The following is a 25,651-nucleotide window of genomic DNA, read 5'->3' as shown; positions in this document are numbered from 1 at the left end:
CAGGGTCCCTTCCAACTCTAAAATTCTATGATACTGCGACTTATATTCCTTGAGCGGAGAAAAATTGCAATAGAATAATGAATTCTGGTACCTGGATAGGATACAGGGGTGTACCCAGAAGTGGATCCTGAATGCACCAGAGTGGAGCTCGCAGAAAAAGCTCTCATCTAAAGTACCGAGCCACGGCATGCTTAAAAGTCTCTCGCCACTTAGCAAAACGTTCATACATGATATCACACACACACACCCGGGATCACACTGTGGTTCAGACTATAACTGTGCCACAAATGGAAAACTGGAAATAACAACTTCCACGTAGAGCAAGAAAGTGGGTTTAAAACATGTTGTCCTGCCAAATCACATGCATGTATCAAGGGATTTAGAATGTAGAAACTTCCTACCCTTTTTATAGGAGGAAACATTCTCAAGGATGATCGCTGCAACCATGGTTTGGAGTTGGCAGGTGGTCGCATGGGCAAGAGGCAAGTCATGAGGAAGCGTTGCTTCCCCAGCTGAGCTGACTGTCTAGCTCAGTGGCTTGCACCTATCAAGAGGAGTGGAGGCAGCGACAGGACACACTTACCAGTGACTGGTGGATGTGCAGAGTACTAAAGAGTGACCATGACCAGGCAGGCTCCCTATCAGTTTCATTGCCAACGCCAGTGGTTTACAACCAGTGTGCTGTGGCACCCTGGGGTGCCTTGAATGATGGTCAGGGGTGCCAATGGCAACATTGGCCTCTGTCCCTCTTTCCTTCTCTCTCTGATGCCCTCTTGCATCTCTGTCTCCCAAAGGCTTGCACAGCTGTTTGTTGCAGCAGCCCTGGCTACAAGCTCCCAAGGAGAGGGGAAAGGAGAGAGGAGAGGAGGTTGAGGGAACACTCCACAAAGAAGGGTGTTTGAAAAAGGGTGAGAGGCTGCCAGCTCTGCAGGCAAGGGGTGACATAACTGGGCTCCTGAGTCCCAAAGGGGTGCCGCAGAAAGAATGTAGCTGATCAAGGGAGCTGTGGGCTCAGAAGGTTGAAAACCTCTGGTTGAGGCCAAGCAATTAATTTTATGATTTCAGAGTGCCAGAGAAATAGAGGCTACTCAGAGAACAAATATCTTTTTGCACAGTGGAACATTATAACACAAAATATAAAGGATAAGTAAACTCGAAAAAACAACAGAAAGACAATTTTTCTGAACTAACACAGACCTACCTTTTTGTCTTCCTTGTACCACTTAATCCGTTTACCCACTGCTGTTTATCAAAATTGACATTAAAGTTGACAGTTGTGTCTTTCCCCTCAGTTTTGACCAACTTTTCTTAAACAGAAAACCCTCTGGGCAAAAAAGCACATCAATTTTTCTGTTCTACATAGCATATTACAAGTTGAACACTGACAGATTGTTTCTAACTATAATGGCGGCACATTCATTGCTTAGCATAAACAGTAGCACTTATTTCCTCCAGATGGAAAGTAAAGTAACAGCAGCAGTTGTAACTTTTCCTAAGTATTGCATTACAGCCTCTTTCTGGGCAAAACCAGTCCCATCTAGAACCACTTTTAAATGCAGTATGTCACACACGGAAGTAACTTTAGTGTATGGAAGATAATGCAGATTGCATGCAGACGGCGATGGAAACTTATGTTTAATCTCACTGTGCCCAAATTTGAAAGAATTATGTGGGGTTATGGGACAGACTACCCCATCACTATGTGCTTTCCAGGTAGAGAATTTGTCTCATTTGAAGGAGCCTTTCATTTGAGCTAAATAACATTTTGCGTAGCTAATCTGTTTATCTCATGCTCGGCAGCACAGGCTGACAGACTAACAGGATGCATACAAATGATTGTAGCATTAATGTGATGGAAAAGTTTCTTAAAGATCTAAAAAAGAAAAAGGGTAGCACACCTAATTGTGTTAAGTAGGGTGTTTAAAGTATATTATCTCTGCAAAGAGGTTTGCCATCATTTTTTTAACCAGCAGCAGGGATCTAAAAAGTAGAAGGCAGGAGCCTTGGTAGTCCCTTCAAAACACTGCTGTTTTACCTCAGAATTGTTTTAAAAGCTGAGGAAAGTGAGCCAAAATAAGAGCAGGAGTGGTTTTAATAGCTTACTATTGTAACTAACTGTCAGAAGTGTTATGATGAAATGAGTTTCACACAACTTCTATTTTGATTCTGGCAAAACAACCTAAAAAACAACCAATTTTTGTGTGTGTAAAGCCCCTCAAATAGTTTCTGAAGTCCAAAGAGAATTTAGCTCTTTACAGAATGTTAAAACCACATGCCATTGTCTGCCAGGGTCTTGAAACAAGTTTGTTACTTATTGCAAAGTCTGGCGTAACAAAGCAAACTTCTGAGGTGCCTGCCTCTGCTAAAAGAGGGAAAACAACCCACAAACAGTTTAGTAGAGATGATTTGCCCTATCTATTTTTACTGGTTCCTTTTCATTTTTATAGACAGTCATAATCCTGTGTGCCAAGATCAACGAAATAAAAGCATTGCTGGTCTTTGTAACTGACTCACACGTAGGAGAACAAGCGGAGACCTCTGAATTTTTTTTTTTTGCAGTTTAGGGATAAGGAAGGAAACGGTTCTTTCCACTTGCTTTCCTCTCACCTGACAAAAAAAACCCAGAGAAGCAGTTGCCTGCCAATCCAGTTGATTTCAGATCTCTTTATGTTGACAGGCCAAAGAGCAAGGCGACAACTGTTCCCTGTGCTTTGCCCCTACAATGAGAGTGGCGCACACAGAGATCTTGGGTTGCACTGTGAAGGGTGCAGGTGGCCTAATCTGCTCCCAATGCCTTGATTAGTCTGAAGGCTGCATTCGCTTCTGGGTAACATTCTGAGGGCCACCTGCCAGTGGTGGGTGGGGCCAGAGCCAAAAGTGAGTGGGGCAATGAATCAGGGCCACTGAGGAGTGAGGCATGTGGGGGTGGGGTGCTGTATTTGGACCCCGGGCCTCAGTTTCCCAAGCCTTGCTCAAGAGGCAACCCCCAAGGACTATGCTCTGCTACGACTCTGACGTCCACACCCCAACACAGCTAAATGAACTAGCAGTGCTGGTTCAACAACATTTTCTCCATAAGAGAGAATGAACGCAATACATTTTAATTCAGACAACCAGAGCTGGAGAGACAATTCCCATCTGTGAGTCAGGGCTCACAAATATTTCACCATTCCCTCTTGAGGTCAGAAGAAGCTGTAGTTGCTTCCGTGTGATTAAGAGTACCCTGACACAGATTCTGAAATAACTGCAGACAGAACGGCATGGCTAATGGGGCAGGTGCCACAACTCTATGCCAAACTGCCAATTAAATAGGTTTTGTGATTAAAACCAAAAGACAAGGCTATGGCTCTTGAACTGCTTCAGTCGTGATTCAGCAATTTCATGAAATCTACGTTAAGTATGAATGTTCATTCTGTCAGAAAACAATGTTGGTAAAGGGACTGTTTGTGTGAAAGCATCTGAAAGCAGGATTTAGGTCTGTTAGAAATAGCCTGTGCCTAAAATGAAATATCTCTCTCTCTCTCTGTCTTTTTTAGATCAAGCTTTTAGAGCCACACAGGCCTGAAAAGAACATATTAAATTATGGATTTCATGTAAAAAAAGACATTTTAAAAATGTATCACAGTAAATGCACATGGTTTATCTAGCTGCTTACGGTGGATAAACCCTGGAAGTCATTTGCTACAGATTGCAGCTGAAGGTCTGTTCACACATGCAAGCATCTATTTTTAATTTTATAGCATTGTGTATAGGGAAATACAGTGAGCAGTGTGAAGAATCCTTTTGTGCAACAGTATTTCCCCAGCAGCTAGTATTCAGAAGTGATACTGCCTCTAATACTGGAAGTAAAATAGTAATCATGACTAGCAGCCACTGACAGCCTTATCCTCCGTGCATCTGTCCAATTCCCTTTTAAAACCGTCCAAGTTGGTGATCATGGTATCTTGTGGTACTGAATTCCACCATATACCTATGGGCTGTCTGCAAGAGGAGTTCCCTGTCTCTCCCACCATTCAGCTTCATTGGATGACCTGGGGTCCTAGTCCCAATCAATCCATCTTCTCCACACTGTGCAATCTTGCACACCTCTATCATGTCCTTTCCCCTTCTTGCCTTTCTTCTAAACTCAAAAGCCCCAAATCTTGTCACCTTTCCTATTGAGGGAGTTGCTCCAGCCCACTGATCATTTGGGTCGCCCTTTCTACACCCTTATCCAGGTCTACACTATGAATTTTGAGGTGTGCTGACAACAACTGTACACAGTATTCCAAGTGTGGTTGCATACAGGTTTGTATTAAAACATTATGATACTGGCTGCTTTGATTTCAACTCCTTTTCTGATCTGTGACACATAGCTCATCTTTCTCACAGCAGCCACACATTGTGCCCCTGTCACTGCCAATCCTTCCGTAAAGAAGTTCTCTTCATTCATTTGGACTAACCCATTTGTTGATGGTTTCTAGGAAAGCAGTCAAGATGTCTTTCTTTTGTTAGGTTTTATGAGTTTTAGCCGTATGTTAACGTTTCTGGCTACTGCTTTTCTTTTGCATATTTTTATAGTGGTTCTGCTGTTCTCTAATATTTATTCTATCAGGATTATGTTTTTATTGTCGGGCACCACCTCAAGAGCCCTTATGGTGGTATATAATAAAATAAAATCTTACATCACAAAGTATTAGAGGAGCTCGCTGTAATTTAAGAAGATCTTCTAAGGCTTTAAGAAGCACTTTTGGGACAAATCACAGCTCCTTAAACTGCTCCCCTCTAATTGAAAATTATTGCCCTCTCGGTATTCTAAATATCATTTTCCATCAACAACGGTGTGCTACAGCAGCTTCTGTTTACTACTGCACTCAGTATTTTTTAATCTGCTGATCGCTTTGATGAAAAAAACACCCTGGCCTACTTAGTGTACTGCTATAAACAGTGCAGCTTGCATTCTGGGAAATGGTGTGCTACACACTGAGCACCACGTCTTTAGGACAGATGGCGTTCCCATACCAAAGAGCCAAATCACCACCTACACCGAAAGAATGAAAGAGCCAATTTCAATTCATGTTAAAATCAGATGTTGTGCAATAACGGTGATTAGACAATGGCAGAAGGTTGGAACTTTCCCTCATGGCCCTGGGCATCTCAGTAGCTTCTTGAAGAAACAACTTTGCCAGGTGGGCTCCATGGAGGTGGAGTTTCATCTTCAAGGATGACCTGGAGTTTCTTTTGCTTTGTCTGTATCATCTGGTTCATTTCTTTCTTCTCCTGTTTACAATCAAGCGCATTGAGATAGTTAGCAGCACACTGCCTGGATAAATGCTAGATTAGTTTGCAATTTGTTCTCCACAAGACAACGTTAGCTTCCTTTACAAAATTACAGATGCACCAGATGCCTATTTCTATGTACTTGTCTCTTAATTATTATTTAGCTTGGCAGAGCTGCATGCTTATTTACAGTGCCATACATTGTTATGAAAGTGGACTTCAATAATTAAGTTAAAATAAATCAGCCTTCCCCATTTCATGCTAACAGTTCCATGCAGTCTTAATGGCTTTGTTATAGCTTCCAATATAGCACCAGGCAGCTAAAACAACCTTTTTTTCAATAGTTCATTTAAACAAAGTATCTAGTCTGTTCTGGTTATAAATATTTTCAATTTTTGGTTTATAAATTCCTGTAACTTAATGAACACCAGCAGTTGCTATGACGCTCTTTATAAAGATAGCTGCCTTTACAGCACAATCACAAATATTCCAAATACATCCATTTAAAACCAGCACAACAATCTATTCAATGTGGCATAACAGATGCTCACAAAGCATGTAATTTGGAGGGCAATTTTAGCTTATTCTTCGATTTCACTCTTTGGCTATATGGTAGTAGTACATAAACATAACTTTCTTATACAATAGGAGCATGATCAGTACTCTTGAGAGGACTCAAGGGGCCCTTTTTAAACTTTAAAGTTATATATAAAGCTATGATGTACAGATTTAAAACATGCACAATGCTGAAATAACACTTAGCAGATGTACCATTGACCTATTGACCCTAGAGATGTTAATCTTAATACATGTATTTTCAGATCACCAAGCTGATGTTTGTGCGTAGGATAAAGTCAGCACTAACAAACCAAGCTTTAAATAGCCTGGAACAAACTAAAGAGATTTTTTTTAAAAAATGATGTATCATTGGTACTTATCTCCTGACAATGTATAAAGGAGTTTCAAATGTTTGCTGGAAATGCCAAGAACACAAAGGGACATTTTATCACGCTTGGTGGACATGTAAAAAGGCTAAAAAATATTGGATACAAATACATATATTGATACAACAGATTTTAAAGGTTAATATTCAATTGAAGCCCGGGAACTCTTTGTTGTAGGGTTAATGGACATACAACTGGAAATGGATTAAGGAAGATTTTGCCAATATATTATTACAGCGGCAAGACTGCTATTTGCACAAAGATGGAAAGATATAGCCCTACTCACTATAGAGGAATTGCCGATAAAACTATTGGACTTGGCTGAGATAGCAAAGTTAATGTGCTTAATTAAAATAAATAAATCATTATTGACATTTATTCAGCACTGGAACCTTCTTATGGACTTTTTGCATGAAAGAGAAAATTAACTTGTAATATTGAGATTTGAAGATTGAAAAATTCTGGTTTACAGAATGGTTGGATTTTAATGGCGTGAATAATATATTTAGCTGCAGGATGGAGAACCGGAAGTCCTTTTATGTTTCTTTAATCTCTCTCTTTCGGTTTCTATGAATAGGTAAAACAGCCCATAAGAGGGAAAAGGATATCTTCATATGTATCATCACCATCATCCTACCCCTCCTAAAATGAGATCAGGGCAGCATATGTGGTTCCCTCCTCCTTCTTATTCTCACAGCCAACCCAATGAATTTTATTTTATCTTGTTTTATTTGTCAATTTACAAACCACCCTTCATCAATTATAATCCCAGAGTGGTTCACTACAATTACATTAAAACAATAAAACATGGTGTCTCGTATTGAAATCCCAAGCAATAAGAGTACAGCAAAGAGACTACATCATTGAGAGCTGGCACTGACACCAGTTTTTTCCAAAGGCCTGGGTAGGAAGATGTTTTGTTAAGTGGTGTTGGAAGCCAGATAGTGACATTGCTTCAGAATTCCACAAACAAGGTGCCACGACAGAGGAGGTCCTGTCCTGCGGGCTACATCAACTGGGAGAACACGAAGGGCTTTCCCTGCGGACCTCAGAGCCCAGGCAGACTCTTAAGTTTAGACAGAGAGAGACTGGCACAAGGCTACACAGAGAGCACCCTGGCCGAATGGGAAGTTGAACTTGGGCCTCTGCAGTTGTACCCTAACACTCTAGCTGCTACACCATGCTAGCTCCCCTTCACTGCACGATCCAGATTACTCATGCTAGCCACTCGACTACCTTGCATTTGGCAGAGGCAGGACTAGGCTTGTTTAGATTTAGGCAGAAGCTGCAGCTCCATTCCGGATCCATTCCAGCCTTTTTCTGCCTGCATTTCTCTTTGAATGCCTCTTTCCTTCCTTCTGAAGTCAAGGGAGCTGGGATGTCTTCTTCCTCTGCCTGCCTGCCTGGCTCCCTCTTTCCTTAGTCTCTCCCCTTTCTCTGCTGCAACAGCCATTGGAAAGACCACTGCCAGTGCCAAGCACATGTAACTGAATTCACACAAGTTAATGCACGTTTGATGTGACCACACTGCGTAACACAAACCATACATTTCTTTTCCTGTTCCAAGAACGTGGCTCACATTATATACGCCACTGCTTCTCTTTGAATGCCAGTATTGGACGTGTTGGCTCCTGTCCACCGGGAAACTTCTTAGAGCGGTTTTTGTGCATCTGGTGCCCTCCAGATGTTCAGGCCCAGCCAGCATCTGGAGGCACCAGGTTGTTGGAGGCTGGCTCAGAGTGAAGCGACTTCTAATTTCCACATTTATGCAACTACGTCTATGTATAAGTATAAAGCATAAGTCATAACTATTCTATCAACTCTGAATAATGAAAATCCTCATCTATGAAACCATTTCCTTGCATCTACAGTCACTCACTTGGGCAGCTGCTGCTGCTGCTAGACTTTGCTGGTTCTTTGCTGGGCTGACATGGCTTTGCAGAAGCAGCGGCTCTTCCTGACAGTGAACAGGAGAAGAGAAGACTCTACTGTCACCGACTATAGCATTGGGACAAGAAACTGCTAGTAAGGCAGTGGCATACATACCAAAATCTTTGTGAGGCAGCCGTCATGTTCTACAGAAACAGAAACATCTGGAGGGCCACAAATTAGCCATCCCAGCCATCCTTAGGTGATTATGATATCTAAAATAAACCTTGCTACATATTCTTAATGTCAAGGGTCACCAGACCCTACATTGTTGAGCAGATGCCCTCTTAAATTTAGTAGCTGCCCTCTGCACTCCACTCTCCAAGTCCCTCAAAACCAAAGCATGTCTACTGGGAAATTCAAACACGCTTCCAGGAAATCCCGCAAAGTGTGCAAAATAACACTTTTCCTCTACATCATCTATGTAGCATCTTACTTTAAAGGCAGAAATCTAATACATGTCTGCAGAATGCTAGGCATTGCACATACACCTGAGGGTTGTTTTCTAAGTTCTAGAGCCAACAATTGTAGGAAGAGAGATTATACTGCCACCATCTGGGGATTTTAAGACATTGAAAGTTCACTCGCCAAAATTTCTATACAGTATGTCAAATCTTGGATATTATCACAAGTGCAAACACTTACCAGCCATTTTTCATATTCTTCTATTGCTCTTTTATCCTTTTCTTCCTTCTCAACTTCTTGTTCTATTTGTTTTCTTCTTTCTTGGGTTTTTTCTTTTTTCTTTTGCTTCAGGAATTCCTCTTTTTTCTCGTTCCTAAAGGATAATACACAAAGGAAATGTACGCATCCTACTCAAATAACACAAAACAACACTGTAACACAGAGACAACATATCCTTAGCATTGTCAGATTCAGGTGCTTGCCTGCATCATTATAATGTTGTATAAAAACCAAATGGAGGCATATGCAGGCCTCTGCCACCAGCCAGGGTATCAAGGGCCGTCGGGAAGCTGCACCCCCTGCCTTCCAGGGAGACCATGGATGTTTTAGCTGAGATTCCTGCATTGCAGGGGGTTGGACTAGATGACCCTCAGGGTCCCTTCCAACTCTACAATTCTGTGACCTGGCCCCATACATCCACTGGTCAGAGAAGGAGAAATGACTCCAATGCTTGTTTTTTACTGCCCTCCACATTCCTTTTCCCTTTTGTGTCGTGTCTATTAGACTGTGAGCCTGTGGGAAAGGACTGCTTTATCTTTTAATATATGCAGTGTTTAGAAAATGTCAGGTACTTTTAAAGTATTTTATACTACTACTGCTGCTGCTGCTGCTACCAACAATGATTATAACAACTGTACCATTTTTCAACAGCGGATGTGCTGTCTTTCTTCTTCTCTGCAACAACCTCCTCTTCTTTCTTCTTCTTTAATCTTTCAACTCTTTTCTTCCTTTCTATTTGTTGTTTTAAATATTCAGCTTTCTTTTCTTTCCATTTCTCAAAAGCCTAAAGAAAGCAACAAATCCATCAGGGATGTGCACCGAGGAGATCTTATCAGGGTTGTCAAGCAATTTAATATGTTCTAGTTAATTAATAATCTGCTCTAAACCAGTCAATTGATTGCTTAAATGTGCACAGTGCAAAATTAGTTAACAAGCAAACCTAACATTAAAAGAAGGAAAAGGCACCTGCGCTTTATGTATTTAATCTGAACAGTTTATTGGCTGCTTTTCAGCATGGCTCCGAGCAGTTTGCAAGATAAAATTATTAAAATACGATTAAACAAATTGCACCAATCCGGTTTCTGATCATGCCTATGAGTCAATGGCTGTTGTTCTTCATAGCCCTCTGGGGGCTGCGAAGTTCAAGCAAGGGGAAAGGGAGAGAATGAGGCACAAAGCCTCCCAATGCTTTCCAGTGGGGTCTGGGAAGTTCACTGAATCCCACAGTGTCGCACAATCCTGGGTCTGCCAATTTGGAAAGCAGAATGGGAGTGACCTGGGAGTGTGCCCCTGCCATGGACGAGCCTCTGTTACTGGCATGATTTGTGGAAGGTTCCTCCTCAATCTGGATAATTGGCATTAATCAAGAGGTGCGCCCGAAGAATCATATGCAAATAGGCTGCAATGAATCAGCTGCCGAAAGAACCGGGACTGGGTTTTAGAAAGTATTTAAATGGTTTTCTGAAGCTTGAGAATCCTTAAAACAGCTGTGAAAGGAAAGGGAGAGGACAGGGCCTTCTTGGTAGTGGCACCTGCCCTGTGGAACGCCCTCCCATTAGATGCCAAGGAGATAAAGAACTATCTGACTTTTAAAAGACATCTGAAGGCCGTCCTGTTTAGGGAAGTTTTTAATGTTTGATGTTTTATTGTGTTTTTAATATTCTGTTGGGAGCCACCCAGAGTGGCTGGGGAGGCCCGGCCAGATGGGCGGGGTATAAGTAATAAATAATTATAGTTATTATTTTCAAGTAGTCTTTTTTTCCTCCTAATAAAAAAATGTGTGTAGTTGCTACTCTGATACTTCGAAAAAGAGGGGAGGCTTTTGATTTATGCTTTACAAAGAATTTGATTAGGTTTTGCCATGCTCCCCCCCCCCCAACCAAAGGAGAATGGATTTTATTACCGACTGCTTCTGGATGGGGGTGTTGTTGGAGGAATGCAGTGGGGAAAAGAAAAAAATGACCTGCTGCTGGACAGTTGCTGAAGAGAGGCTGAATCTGAGAACAGGGTGCATGGGGCACATCATCCTTATTTAGTGTTTTATAGGTTAAAACAAGCACTTTAATTATGCCTGGAAATGTATTGACAGCCAGTGTAGTAGTTCCAAAATGGCACAATATACTCTATTTGTCCATTGACCAGGCTACTGTATTCTGCACTAACTTGCTCCCATACAGTTTTCAGGCTATCCCATGTCCTCAATGTTTTCTTTTATTCTGTATTATGGCAACGCACCAGAATCAAACCAGGTTAGAAACGAGCAAGTCCTTAACTCTCAGCATCACCAATGAGAATTGGCCCTTGCCAATTAACTCACTGAAGCTTTATCGATTAGTGTACTGATTAAAGCTTGCAGCCGGGTTTTATAGATTTTGTCCCATTACTTGGCCTCACAGATAACAAGATCCACTTGCAAAATTGTTTTGTTCATGCATATGTTGCTGTCAAGAGTAAAGAAAAGGAAGGTATCCTACTGCGGGTAATTGGTTTATGTATGCAATTCATTTGCAGAATTCGACACTTATTAAGATGAATTGTAAATGTGTGGAAGTATCGTGAACATTAGCTGCAGAGTCCATTTGTCTGCATTAGTCCTCTCTCCTCAATCTAATGTTTGCAATATGAAATTGTCTCACTGCCTTTTGGGCCTCTTCCTTCTTCTTCTCATTCAGTTCTGCTTCCATCTTTTTCTTGGCCTCTTCTAGTCTTTTCTTCTCAGCTAGTTTCTTTGCTTCTTTTTCTTTCATGGCCTTCCAGGCTTCAAAGGATGCAAGTGCTTCTTCTTTCTTAGCAGCTGCTTCCTATGTGGGAGGCAACATTGGCAGTTAAAAAAAGAGAGCTCATTATTATTATGTCTGGACTTAATTGGGAAAAGGTCAAGCAAACATGTGTACCACAGTAATTTGTGTGCCCTGCTAGTTACTGTTCTAGTAAGACTATATCTGCCTCGTAATGCAGGAAATTTACTACTTAGCATCCTATCTACTGGCTATGCCTTGGTTTTGTTTAAACAGAAAACCATCTTGAGGTTAATTAAAGTTTGAAGGGAAGTTTTCTTTCTGCAGTTTCTCTTACTGCACATAACTGTGGCATTGTGGGAAAGTCTTGCTTTTAGAACTATTGCTTCTTTTCTCTCTTACATTCTGGGAAGTTTTTGCCTCTGCACAAGAGTCTGAGAATGTTCTGAACAGTTCCCATTGAGTTCATGAAACAGTGTATCCTGACCTGTTCTTAATGCATTGCTGACCACATCTACAGAACGTGATTGTTGTATTCCTTCATGTTATGTTCTCTCAATATCAATCTTTAGTTATAATTTAATTAGGAGGTTTCATGCCTGTCTAGTTCCAGCTCCGTTTCCCAGTCTTTGAACTATCAGTGATTAATGTAATATGTAATGCCCGCCTTGTACCTATGTTAACCAATCAGCAACAGTTTGCTTTGTGTTTGTATCAACCAATCAGCCACAAGCACACCTGTGGCAATGTTTGTAATATTCAATAAAAGAGAGTTCCCGGGGCTTGCCCCGGCAGACGCCTCTCCTTTGACACCCACCACTCGTCTGTCGTGATTTCAACCCAACAAAAGTTATTTCAAAACTATTTGCCTCAAATGTGCAGGCGTTTACATAGATGTGTCGCTATTGTGAGAAGGGTCTGTGCCCCTCTTAATTTGCTACTGTCCACCTTGAAGAAAACTTTCCAGGGAATGTTCTTCTAGTTTCTCACAAGCAGCAACCACTGTTATGCTACCTTTGTTCAATCTCATTGCCCTTTCAGATCAGCCTATGGCCCTCCAGATGTTTTGGATTACAAGAGTGGCGGATTTTGGGCTGCGTGAGCAGGGTGCACGCACTAGGCACTAAGTCGAGGAGGGAGTCTTCTCAAAGCCCTGTAAGTGAGGTGCTCACTAAATATTTCCCACAAAGACATTAGTGCTGCTGCTAGAAACAACGGGTGTGTGAGGGGCTGTGGATAGGAACAGAGAAAGCAGTAGCTCTACTGCATCAGTGGATGCGTGGTCAAACAATGTTGAATCTCAATGTTAGCATTTAGCATGTGGAAAACTATATGCTATAGCAAGTCCCTTTAAGACGAACTATTTTCAGAACAAACCTTTTCATTCTTTTCTCTCAAGTTCTCAGCTTTGTTTCTTTTTATTCTTTGTAGTTCCAAAAGAAAGATTCTTTTCTTTTCCAACCAGTCCTATGGAAGGAATGAAAAAAGCAGAAAGCTGTAATAGGCAATTTTCAGACCTAACAGGATGAAATTACCTTTTAACAGAGGGATAATCTGTTTTTCTTACACAGGATATCCCAGCTGCTCTCATAATTTGATATATGCAAGAGCAGGACTTTTGTGCGGAGATTAAAAAGAATGTCCTAGGCATGCACAAGTCTTTCTTATCAGGCAATCTCCTTTCCAAATCATAACTCCTCATGCAGTGTTAAAGGCTGCTCCTTTAAGTTTCACCAACTTTCAGGAATGACTGATTAAGGCAGGAAGTGGGGTGTGTGAGATTTACATATAAATAAATGTTAATCTTGCCTCTTTTTATCTATAATGAGAGGTGGGGAAAGGAGAACAAGCTCCAGAGCCACTCCCAATCCTAATAGAAGCCCAGGGATAATATAACATCTGAACTGGCTGCTTCAAGAAAACTTAGCAGCCAGCCCTCCTCTGTAACTTAGACCATCTGAAATACAGCATGAAATTATTCTTCAAACAACTTTTAAAAGGACAAAAATTACAAATGTCTATAACTGATTTTCAGCAAGTTGAAATGCAGACTATTATATTCACATCTTTTCTGAATAAATGACACATAAATCTACAAAGGTTCCTGCCTCCCTTAAAGCAAATTGGGAAATATTCTTAATGACACAGCATTAAAATGCTCTAAAGGCTTACCTGGTAGACAGCTGCCCGTAAACTATCTGCTTTGTCAAGTTCGGCACTGAATTTTTGCAAATGCTTATTGTCCAAGACCTTTAATGTTCCCAAATATTGAGATGATGTACTGATTGGGATGGGGGAGTGCTTCCCAGTTTTCTTCAAGTAGGTAGAGCTGAAAGATCTGTAAAATAAAAATGACATACCAAATTTTGTATACGACATGTAAAAGCAGATACGTGTCCCCATTTACTGAGAAGCTATACACATTCTCAGGTGTATAATAGTCTCAAAGAGCACTTGACTCCAAAGCATTATGTGCAGAGCCAATTGTGCCTTGTAGAGAGAAACTTGCTCATGAAATTATTTGGAATAATAGAAATGGCCCCCAAGTTTGTAGGTACAAAGAACTGTGACCTAACTCTGTGAGCTGGAGATTGACATTAGAATCCCTTGGCCTACACAGATGAGGGTGTTTGTTGTTTTTTAGCTAATAAGGTTTTGGTCTGGGGCTGAACTACAGGAGTCTCAAAGTTTCCTCCTTGTCTTTTATGAGGATTGGTGTAGGTGTTCTTTAAACCCACTCTTGATGTTTGGACCTTTCCCTTCAACAAACAATTTGAGCGTGTTTGTTAATGAGTCAAGAATTTCAGAAAAGGTGAAATATAAAATATCATTAGATGCGTTAAATCATTTTAAGGAAAACTATGCTTGCTATACAAAGAATCAGAAGTTTGAAAAAACTGACTCTGATTTTTGGAATGATGCTTCAGGGCTAAAAAAAAAAATCAATCTGGAGGAATTTAAACGGAAAATAATCAGCACTTAAACATTCATGCCAGATAAACTTAAAAAAAATTGAGGCCATTCACATGACCTTTTAAAACACACACACACACACACACACACACGTGTGTGTGTGTGTGTGTGTGTGTGTGTAAAAGTAACAAGAACAATGTGGTTTGGGGCAAAGCACTACTTAACACCTTATTTCTGTGATGGTACATTGTTTTAAACTGTTTTTACCATTGGGTCTTAATTGTTGTAACCTGTCCTGGAACCTTAGCATGAAGGGTGGGAAAATAATAATAGTAATAATAATATTTCAGAATGTGGGCTCAGAGAACCGATACTACCTCATACAGAGAATTAAGCTGGTGAAATTTGCCATTTGTGACTTAGAAAACTGGAAACATTTATGTCACCTTCCCGTGTGATCGTGTCCAATATGTAATGAAGAAAACAACCAGGCTTCTGAAGAATGTACCAAATTTCCTACCTGCTTATTGGAGATTTTGCTTTTTGTGGACCTGTCTCTTTTTCTTCACCTTCCTCCTAATAAAACCAGAAAAAGAAAACTGGTTGTACAGCCTGGAAAGTAATAGCACTACAGTGGTACCTCGGGTTACATACACTTCAGGTTGCATACGCTTCAGGTTACAGACTCCGCTAACCCAGAAATAGTGCTTCAGGTTAAGAACAGTTTCAGGTTAAGTACGGACCTCCGGAACGAATTAAGTACTTAACCCGAGGTACCACTGTACTTATGCAGCACCTATTTTGAGATATTGCGTGTGCCAAATCAAAAGCCTCTGAATACTCAGAAGGCTCACAATATAAAATTGTGGAATTCTGCCTTCATGAAATATAAACCAAATAACAAGGACTAAGAATTTCTGCATGATCCACATTTTCCTTCTATTTATAGCTTCCAAATGGCTCTAGAAATTTGGAGAACACCCCAGAGCATCTTTTGCACATGAAGGAAGAGAGTTCAGGGACTACTAACCATGTTTGGGTGTGAGCCAATCAGCGACCTCCCTCTGAACAAGCAGAAATGTCTTCTACTTGTGCAGCGGGATCTTTGAATCCAAGCCTGTCTGCTGGCAATATTACCATGGGGTCTTTACCCACGAGCATTGATTTTGTTTTATCAAATGTCTTTTTTGAATGGAGCAAGAGGAAACATATGTCAACCACAACTGAAATAGACACGAAATGTCTAATACTAGAGCACAGTTTAGTTGACCACTGGTAGAAGAACATCGTTCCATAGTCATAAGCGGCTAGCAGCCAAACAAGTTTTTTAAAAGTGAATATGTGTGCATATGCGTATCAATTTAAGGCTATATGACAACAGTCCATGAAACACACCTTTAACGAATCCTTTGAAGTACCCAGCACAGCCTTTGAAGTACTTAGTGCTACCTTTTGTTCAAATTTATCCTCCTTTGTTGTCTCATTTGATCCATCCTCAACGGCACTGTGTTCTAATGTCTGCAGCTTTCCTTCCAGATAATCCTCAGTTGACTTGTGAAGTTTCTTATTTTTCTCATAAACTGTTGTCATCATTAGTTCTATCACAGAAGGGGATTCTCTGCCACTTTCCAGCAATTTCAGATCATTGCAGTTATCAGTTTCTTTCTGTTCATCTTCTAATATGGAAAGAAAAGAAGCCTCACATGGGGTTAATGATCAGACACTGGGCAGGGCCAGGGAAGGAAAGAAAGAGATAAGAGAATGTATCTGGTGTTTTGCAAGCTTTTCTCAGAATTAATTTTATATGAGACAAATGTATTTTAAAGACTAACTTGAAAGAAAGTGTTCTTTCTCTATTTCAGCATGTTAGCAATACCCCCCCCCCCCAATTCCCTTTATGGTGATGGAAGATCAAGGGACAACTAAAGTAGATCATTATTAACTGTGCCTTTCAAACTTTCCCCATTAACAATAAGAAATTACTTCAAGGCAACTTGATTTAAGTTCTTGAAGGTGACTTAAGTTATAAGGAGCTCAGCATTACAAAGCAACACTCTCTGAATTGTAATTTTTTAAAAAATATTGTGTAGTCATATTATTTACCTTTTGAAGAAGATTCTTCTGCAGATATTGCCAAATTGGAATCTCCAGTTCTCTCATCCGCTGATGAAAAATGAATAGGGAATGGGGATGAGGAGCTTGCAATCCAGGGGCCCTAAAATGCAAAATGAAAGTAGAGGCAAGCCTATCATTACTTGTGATTAATCCATATCAGATTAAAAAGATTTCTAAAAAAGAAAATCCCCCAAATGTATCTCCCAAAATAAAGACTAAAAACAATGTAAAATTTAGCCTACCTCAGGTCTACAGATATTCAGCTGCTAGAATTGAAAAACAAGTTCTTTATCCCCCCCACCTGTTTCTTAGGCTGTTCTCCTATTGAATTCAATGGGAGTTACTCTTGGGAAAGTGGAGTTACTGCCTGCACACACCACACATTTAAAGCACTCCCACACTTCTTCAAACTGTAATTTACCCCCATAGAGCTACAGTGCCTAGCACTCCTAACAAACTACAGTTACCACGATTATTTGGGGGCAGGGGATATGCTTTAAGTGTATGGTGTGTATGCAGCCTCTATGCGTAAACTGAGCCTTTTCTCAGAGCTGGTTTTAATATTATTTCAATGTATTCAGATCCTGAATTCCAACCTCTTGGCTGCTGAAGAATCATATACATCAGAACATCATTTTGTTGCACACTGGAGCACATTTCCACCCTGAAAATATATATGTAACCATTCCTAGCTTGTTCTTGTCAAAGTTAACATTTTCTCACTGGTGTAAAGCTATGGAATGATTGTAGAACACAAAGGGTAAAATCATCCGTATATGTTGGAACAAAATATAAACTTGGTAACTTTAGGCAGGATCCAGCCACCTATCTCAGTGATTTCAGAAGAAGAGAGTTAAATATGTGTTTAGCTCTCCATGGATAGAAATGGGACTTGTGAGAGCTTCACTCAGACTGCCTTCCACCCTTTATTCATATACAATAGATCAGAATTATTTTCTGACCTCAGGACCAGGACTTTCAGAAAGTGCTCTATTTTCAGATTTCTTCACTTGATCATTTAGCCTTGTTTCAGAAGATGGTGCAGACAGTGAAAATCTGTGGCTGTGAGATGTCCTATCCTCTGCCTTAGTTCCTTCGTAATCCTCCACATGGCTGCTTTTTCTCAAAACACTCCTAGGTTGAGAAGATGGCTTTGCATAATCATATCGCGCGGGAATGCTAATATTCTCAGCTGAGAAAAATACAAAGAAAGAAATTGTAAATTGTCATTTTAACTGGGGGGGGGGGGTGTAAATTCAAACTATGGAAGTCCCTGAACTGTAGTTCCCACTGAGACAACTAAGGTTACCCACAGAACCCCTCATTCTCTTAAGTTGTCCCTGTAGCTCATGCAAGTACAGAAAGAACAAGGGGTAGGGCTTTTACCAGTGACACGCCCTGGCAAAATGAGCTTACAGGTATATCTATAAAGGGACTCTATCTAAGCTTCATTTTAGTCAGGTCAGGGAGCTTCCCCTAATTTGATCAGACAAGCGAGCACAGGGATTAAACAGCTGCCTTGCTCCAAAAGCTCAAGAGCTTTCCTGAGCGGTGCCCCTGGACTTGCACAAGGAATGCAGTTCCCTGTGCCATTAAAAACCAGCCTACAGGAATTCTTGTAAAGCCTTGATAGAACTACTGTATGATTATGACTTAGCTTAGCTGCTGAAAACGTTCTGACACACAAAAAAGAAAGTTGGCTTTTAATATCCAAGCATTAAAAATTAATAATATTTGAAGCAGAATCACATGTAGGGGTGATCAATGGGGCAGGGCACGACCTTGAAGTGGCATCTCTGGTGCTTACTGGGACAGAGTGACTTCAAGGTTGGGGCAGAATGGGTGCAACAGTGAAAGCTATCTGGTGCTCCCACTTGTGTGCCTGCAGTGCCCCTCCCCCCTGGGGTAACAGTGATACCACTGCCTAAAGTCTGGCTCCATGGTGCTGCCCTGCCCGACTACTCATTTTGGCACCACATGAAGCCATAGTTAAGGTGTGAATGAGCAGTGTGTGAGTGTGCACTGTCCCAAAGTGCCTACTACGCCTGTCCCACATTCCTGGCTTTGCTGTGAGCTTGTCGTGCCATTTGAACCCAGGCTTGTAGTTTGCTTGCCCCCAATGAACCAAAAGCACGGGTTTGGTTCACACCACAAGCCAAAGCTTGTAGTTTGTTGCTGCTGGCATGGTGCAAAGTGGAACTTTTGAACGTTGTGCACCACAGCAGTGCTCACTTGCATTCAACAAATAAAGCACTGGCTATGGTTTAATGCAGAGTGAGCTAATAAGGGCCCTCAAGATGCTGTGGACCATGACTCCTATCAGCTTCAGCCAGTATTGCCAACATCCAGGGATAATGGGAGTTGTAGTTCAAAACACCTGCAGGGGCAAAATATTCCTTCATTGGACTAGATGATCCTCGTGCTCCTTTCCAATTCTATGATTCTGTGGCACTTCATTCACTACCCCTGATTAAATGTGACATGCAAACCAGACTTGAATTTGGAGATAGGCAAACATGGACTATGCTGCCACCAAGTGGAGGGAAAAAAACCCATTCATTTATATCAAAGGATCATAGGGCGGTTTACAATATAAAAACACAACAATACATAACACAGTAACAAACAAAACAATAATTCCCCCAACTATTTAGTCAGATTGCAACCTGAAATGCTTAATGTGCAATTATTTCCCAAATGAAAAATGGATCATATAATTCTGAGAGTAAAACACTGGTGGCTTAAGGTATGACTTCTCTCAGTATCTTAAATTGCCAGGAAGTGCTGACTGTCCTTAAAGGGTCACATGCGGTTCAATCCTAAGAATCTGGTCTCATACCCAGGGCCATTTAAGAGAACAGCCACAATCCAAACTGGAATGTCCACATCAACAAGCATAACCATAGTTATAACTACTGCCAAGCACAAACCTAACATTACCATGATTATGCCACAGGTGCTGTCAGCTCTTGAAAGTGTGTGTATCCACTTACAATAATATAGTAATCATGAAAGTGCACATGAACATGCACCTTTCCTACTCACCAAGTAAGTATAACCTGCCCCACATATCTGAATTAAGGGGGCAAGGCTTTCGGACACAGTGTGTGACTTCAGACTTTAGCACTGGTGCTAAATCATCTTGGTTTAGAAATTAAACAATGTGGTAACCTTTGTACTTCACATCATCAATGATAGAAATACAAATAGCACAACTCCCTGACTGCCAGACACACTTGATCATAAACAGGAACTCTTTTAAGAACTCATGGGATACAACAGAGCTAAAGGTAAGATCCTCATACACTAATAGCCTCTTGGGGCTCCCTTTCTGCTATTGCCTGCAGTCCAAAGAACTGCCAGACTTCTGAGCACCTAAGGTAGCCTTGGCGTTGTGCCTCTCAAAGAGCAGTTTTTCATGTCAGCAGCCAAACCTACCTAGAAACTTTCAGAAATAGCTTCTGATATATCATGAGTTTAAAATTTAACCTTGCACTAGGCACATCTAGGAATGAGTGAATCTCAATTTCAGTTTCTCATATTTTTAGCTCTCCACATTTCAACATCAGTTTGCATTTTTTAATTAAAAAAATGTCCTCATGAAAATCCAGCAGCATTTTAATGTGAATTTCTCTTAATCCATACATCTACATGCAATTTTTCAAAGCAATCCCCCCTAATATATTTTTGTATGCTATTTCCCCAATATACAGTTTAATGCACACTTTACCTTGGTATATGCATTTCTGTACACGTTACTTGCCTTGAGAACTGAATTGTAAAATTCAAAGGATGGCTGTGTTCCAGTAAGTACAAATTAGGTCAGTTTGCCTTAAAAGTAAACTGAGTCATCTTTCTTTTCTGTACCTAGTGCATATCCAAGGTTTTGGACACATCTAAACTAGCTCTGTAGATCCTGATCACTCTTTCGACAAATCCAGAACTAGTTATGATATGTCATATGGGAACTGGCAGTAACTCTCTTATCCAACAGGTGTAATGGCCTGAAACTGATGGGTCACCAGGGTATTGTTCTAAGTTACTATAAGCTTTGTTGTAAGAGACTGCAAAATGACAACTTTTTATTATGTATAAAACGTTATAAAATATAGCTTAAACTTATCTTGGAATATAAAGAAATACAACAACAAACAGTCCGCCAACAGGAAAAAATTAAATTGATACTGCAGATGTTTTCCCTTTAAAATACACAAATTAAAAGGAAAAAATATTCCACTAGGAAAAAATATTCCACACACACTTTCAAGAAATGGAAAATATTCCATTAAAGGGAAAAAATATTTCCCTTTAAAATACACAAATTAAAAGGAAAAAATATTCCATTGTATAATCTATACAAGGACTTTTCTTAATAATATTGTTTAAAATCTGAAAAGTGCATTATAATGCATGCAGCAGAATTTTATTATGCTTGCTTTACCTGATGCTGATGCCGCCTTGGTCTTAAATTCCCTTGGCCTTGGCACTGGCTTGATTTCAGTTTTGCACTGAACTGTATCATCCCTCTCTATCTGCAACTCAAACACTGGTTCCTCTTCCTGCTGATCACCTTCTTCTTCAAAACCCGACCCTTCTTCAGAAACTGAGTCATCTTCTTGCCTCTCTTCAATCCGATGTTTACTCTCCAACATGGCTGTTTCTTGAAGTCTCTTCTCTTCAGCTTCTGTCAAAATCAAGTCATCAGCATGTTTTTTTTCAAAAGAGTAGTGATCTGGCAGAGATACTTCAAATGAAATGGATGGTTTTGACGCACTCCCTTCACCTGATCCAGAATGTTCAGCTTGCCTCTCGTCACTCAAAATCTCTCTCTCAAACCTGGACACATACTGAGGTCTCTCATCTTCATCTGACGAAGACAAGTCATCTGCACTTTCTCTTTTCAAAGTGCTCATATTGCGAAGATTATACTTGGATGTTGCAAAGGAAATTGATTTCTTTGGGGTGTTTTCCACAGTTTCAGGAAACTCCTCCTCTGAACCTGAAAACAGAGTCGATTGGCATTTCGTGGATAAAGAAAGGGAATCAAGCTGGATTTGGTTAAAAGCATAATTCTGCAATGCATTTTGATCCTGACATATTTATATGGTTTATGGTGCCAACCCAAAACTGTATGTTTCTCCTTCCAATTCCTAAATCTCCCAAAGAGATTCGTAGTGTACTGTAATGTACATTTAGAACAAGTGTCAAATTATATATATATATATAGAGAGAGAGAGAGCGCGCGCGCTTAATTTTCTGAGTGTGGGTTGTGTAGCCAACACAGCAGTAACCATGCAAGCTTCAGAGAACCCCAAGCCTTGCATGATTATACCTTTTTAGGATCAGGTGGGAGGAGAAACACCAAAACCAGCCCATTTAAGAGTGAATGTGCTCTGTTGACTCAAATTAAAAACCTGGGAAGGGGGGCGGTGGTGTGACTAGAAACATAAATAAGAAAATATCAATGACAACATTTTGTTACACTCTGATTTTTCCCCCATAAACGTCAAATCTCTATAGAGAAAGAGATAGGCCATTATGTCTCTGTGTAGGAGGGGGAAAAGGATGAAATTATAATAGCCTCTGAGCTAGTGTAAAGCAAAAGATTTGATCCACATCAGCCTAGATTCAAAGAAAGCTCTGCAATAAGTTTCAGGGCCACTGTGTTTTGGCTACTAAAATAACTCTAAGGAACATATCCCATGAAACTCATTGAAACGTACAGAACAATCCTAAGGGGCTGAGATGTGAAGTGGATTAATTCTTTGCTGGATCTTTAGCCTTGCTGCCTCCAGCTGGTTAGGGCAGAAGGTGCATATGAGCAGTCATTACAACAGAAGCCAGAAGACTGAGACGTCCAGTCTTAAACCAGCAGCACAGAAATCAAGGTTAGGATGGCTGCTTTACTTCTAATTAAACATGCCTAGGATCATTCTGCATGTAGTTACTGATCAATTATTTATACGACAAAAAGCACTGAAAGGGCACACGTAAATATTTCAAGTTGTCATGTTATTTAACTTACCTTCTTCATCACTTTCAAAATCTTCCGAATATTCAGAAGATTGCTGTTTTGCTGCGCGAGCAAGAAGTGCTTCTTGTAGTTCTTCCTAAAAAATTGTAAACAGGAGGAGAGTGGGAAGATAATGCATTACTATTTCAAAGGAAACAGAGTAGTTCCAATTTTACTGTAAATTGTTTTGCTTTAAAAATATATACTTAGAACAAACAAAAAATGTGGCAATTTATAATCCCTAATCTTTTTACCATAAAGTGATAAAACCTGAATTTGTTTGTTTTGTCTAAGGTACAGATTCATGTATTTTTCCATTGGTTCCTTAGGAGTTCTGCCTTGAAGTGGTTAAAAAATATATGTTTTTGATCTGTTTGGAATATCTAAGATCTTTTCAACAGTTTCCCTGAGGATATGAAAGAGCTCTCTCAAGATGCTGAAACTATTGGCTTGAAAATAGGTTTTGTATAGCTGCTGAAACATTTAACATGCTTGTCGTAGGGTTGTGTTTTTTTTAAATAAGTAACTGGTTTTATTAGGGACTTTGTGAGTTGTTTTATAAATTGCTTAAGTAAGCTGCTTTGAACGTAAAAGAAAAAAGCAATGTATCAAATGTTTACATAAATAAAACCATCAACACTGAAGATAAACAAATGTGTGGGGTATCTTTTTCATAAATTTTAAATCTGATTCCCCTTCTGTGATCAGCCCACCAACAATGAAAAGCTCCTATATTTCTGAAAGACCCATACATCCTTATGCATGTATGTGGTATATCCATTTTTTCCTGAACATGAAATATGCACAAGCTCTGGGCAATTATCACTCATAAACACAATGCAGAACCAAGACACAAACCATCAACTTTAAGTTTGCAAGTAACAGAATGTACAGCAATAAAATGTTATAATTTACAGATCAAAACCTTTTACCTGAAAAGTGGTTCTTTTGGAGAACTTTGGGCTTTTGGTATAGGCTAAAGTATTGATATCTTCATCAGACATGTTTCTTGATCTGAGGAAATTAATCTTATATGCTCAACTTGTGATCCAGTGAAGGCAAATCTTCATTATGGATTTAAATGAGAGAGAGAGAGAGAGAGAGAGAGAGAGAGAGAAAGAAAGAAAGAAAGAAAGAAAGAAAGAAAGAAAGAAAGAAAAGTGACCCTTTTTTTTTGGCAACACTGACATTCCCTTGAAGGAGAAATAGAAATGAACAGTAAAATTTTAATCTAGTTGCATAGCATGAAAATTTTACTGTTCATTTCTATTTCTTTCCCATTTCTTTCATTTCTATTTCTGTTTCTTTCCCTTACAGGATATACTTCAGTTTTCTACACAAACAACTTGAAAGATACATTAGGCTGAGGTGACTTGCTCAATGCTCAATATTTATACCTGTGCAATAATTTGAACTTTGGTGTTCTACAGCTTCCTAAGCTATAGCCTCTGCACCTAATTTGTTTCCATCAAAATTTCCAGGTGAATAGAAACCAAAGAGTAACTGAGTTGCAGTCATCATTCAGAGGAGTTGCATAAAAGGAAGAATGGATCTACTTACACCAGAGAATAAATTTGTACACCTGTGTCTGAAATGACACAATTGTTCCAGTTAACAAATGAGGAACAGGGACTTTATAGAGGTCTCTAATATGGGTTATTTTTGGTCCTGCGCCTCCTCATTCAGTCCATATACCCATGCCTAGTTAAAAATTGCCAATTGTGTTGGTGGCAGTGGGAATGGGATCACAATCCCTGGCAGATAACATGCTTTGCATGAAGGTTTCAGGTTAAGTCTCTGGCACTGCCAGGTAATAACAGAAAAGACCCGTTTGAAATTTTGGACAGCTGCTGCCAGTCAGTGCAGACAATATATGGACCAGGGATTGGAACTCAAGTGTAAAAAAGTTTCATAGTTAAGTGTGACCAGGAATATTCCGTGCAGATTGCAGAGAGGCAAAATATTAAAAAGCTACTCCCTTCTCCAAAATTAGCACTCGTTTTAAACTATAGATGCTCCCCCCCCCCCCAAAGCTCTAGAAACTCGTTTTTTAAAAAAATAAATAAAAACATATCCAAGCACACTCTCCAGTTTTATCAAGGCGGAGGGTAGAGGTTGGGGGAACAAAAAAAATGGGTAAGAAAAAAATCAGCACGCTCTCCATTTGTCAACAAACTGAGATACTGGCGTCTTTAGAACATTTCCGAACGGTGGAACCACGTTTTTTCCCCCGCAGGAAACTTCAAGCCACACCTATAGTTAGACCCGCATACATGGGTGATCTTGCGGGGATTTTCCTATGCCCTTTAAAAATGTGGGGGTTTTTTGTGGTGGTGGTGATGGGGTTATAGGGCTGTCGTTTTTATTTTTATTATGTATGTGGTGGTTTTAAATCTTGATTTTATTCTGTGAACCGCCCTGAGACCCCCGGGTATAGGGTTGTATAATAATAATAATAATAATAATAATAATATCATCCAGCCTAGGCGCGCCGCAAGTGCAGCTCCCCTTACTTTGCTCAGAAGCCCCACTGAGACCCGCAGGGTTTTATCCCCCAGAAAACAGACACCGGGCAGCTGCCTTGAGCACTGAAAACGAGCTCCTTCCAAGGTCCCGGCCGGGCCGGGCCAGGATTTCCCTGGGGAAGAGACCCCGCCGCGCTCCGCCCTCCCGCCTGCCAGCTGGCCTCGGGCTCCGCCTGCCTCCCTCCCCGCCCGGTACCTCGCGTCGCGGGAAGGTTCTTTCTTTGCACTCGGGCGAGAGGGCTGAGCAGCGCCCACTCCGATCTTGCCCCTGCCCCGGCTACAGGTCTAGTGAACGCCAAGCGCGGCCTCAGGGCAACGTAGGCCTTTCAGCCGCGCGCGTTACCTAGCAACGCCCGCCACGCGGGCACTGACAGCACAGACCCCGAGGAGCGTTGCCACGGGAAACGAGCCCCGCCTCCTCCCCTCCCTCCGCCGGCCTGGTTTCATCTGCGGCTGACGGGGGGAGGGGCTAGAGGCGGGGCCAAGGGGTGACGAAATAAAGACTCTTTCTTCTCGCCCCGCCCCCTTTAA

The 25,651-nt window shown here is 40.7% G+C and overlaps 1 protein-coding gene across 5 annotated transcripts; it reads right to left on the bottom strand.

Moving 5' to 3' along the window:
• Positions 1-5,034: 5,034 nt before the first annotated feature.
• On the bottom strand, positions 5,035-25,475 carry MAP9 (microtubule associated protein 9). Of its 5 annotated transcripts, none has more exons than XM_081021473.1 (16): positions 25,317-25,475; positions 23,528-23,659; positions 22,608-22,692; positions 21,366-21,581; positions 21,024-21,266; positions 17,545-17,774; positions 16,571-16,682; positions 15,863-16,143; positions 14,988-15,043; positions 13,727-13,892; positions 12,932-13,021; positions 11,453-11,617; positions 9,455-9,600; positions 8,778-8,910; positions 8,083-8,160; positions 5,035-5,259 (listed from the first exon to the last, which is right to left on the bottom strand). In XM_081021473.1, exons 2-16 carry the CDS (start codon positions 23,597-23,599, stop codon positions 5,137-5,139), a joined length of 2,196 nt encoding a protein of 731 aa, XP_080877599.1. In that variant the 5' UTR covers positions 23,600-23,659; positions 25,317-25,475; the 3' UTR covers positions 5,035-5,136. The 5 variants fall into 5 exon arrangements, with proteins under 5 accessions (XP_080877599.1, XP_080877600.1, XP_080877596.1 ...); XM_081021474.1 differs by having other exon boundaries at positions 21,024-21,263; XM_081021470.1 differs by having other exon boundaries at positions 21,024-21,581.
• Between the last annotated feature and the right edge of the window lie 176 nt (positions 25,476-25,651).

This window comes from Podarcis pityusensis, assembly GCF_964106645.2.
Source record: "Podarcis pityusensis genome assembly, chromosome: 9".
Lineage (NCBI taxonomy): Eukaryota > Metazoa > Chordata > Lepidosauria > Squamata > Lacertidae > Podarcis > Podarcis pityusensis.
This window is presented reverse-complemented; position numbering and strand designations above follow the sequence as displayed.

What these genes read in the sequence shown, in the direction of transcription:
- MAP9 (XM_081021470.1), bottom strand. Translation starts at nt 23,599, where the DNA reads ATGTCTGATGAAGATATCAATACTTTAGCCTATACCAAAAGCCCAAAG. An exon ending in AGAAGAATCTTCTTCAAAAG is followed by an intron (nt 16,144 to 16,570) that starts GTAAATAATATG and finishes TTTCCATATTAG; the next exon opens with AAGATGAACAGAAAGAAACT. An exon ending in AAGAATATGAAAAATGGCTG is followed by an intron (nt 8,161 to 8,777) that starts GTAAGTGTTTGC and finishes GTTCACTGTCAG; the next exon opens with GAAGAGCCGCTGCTTCTGCA.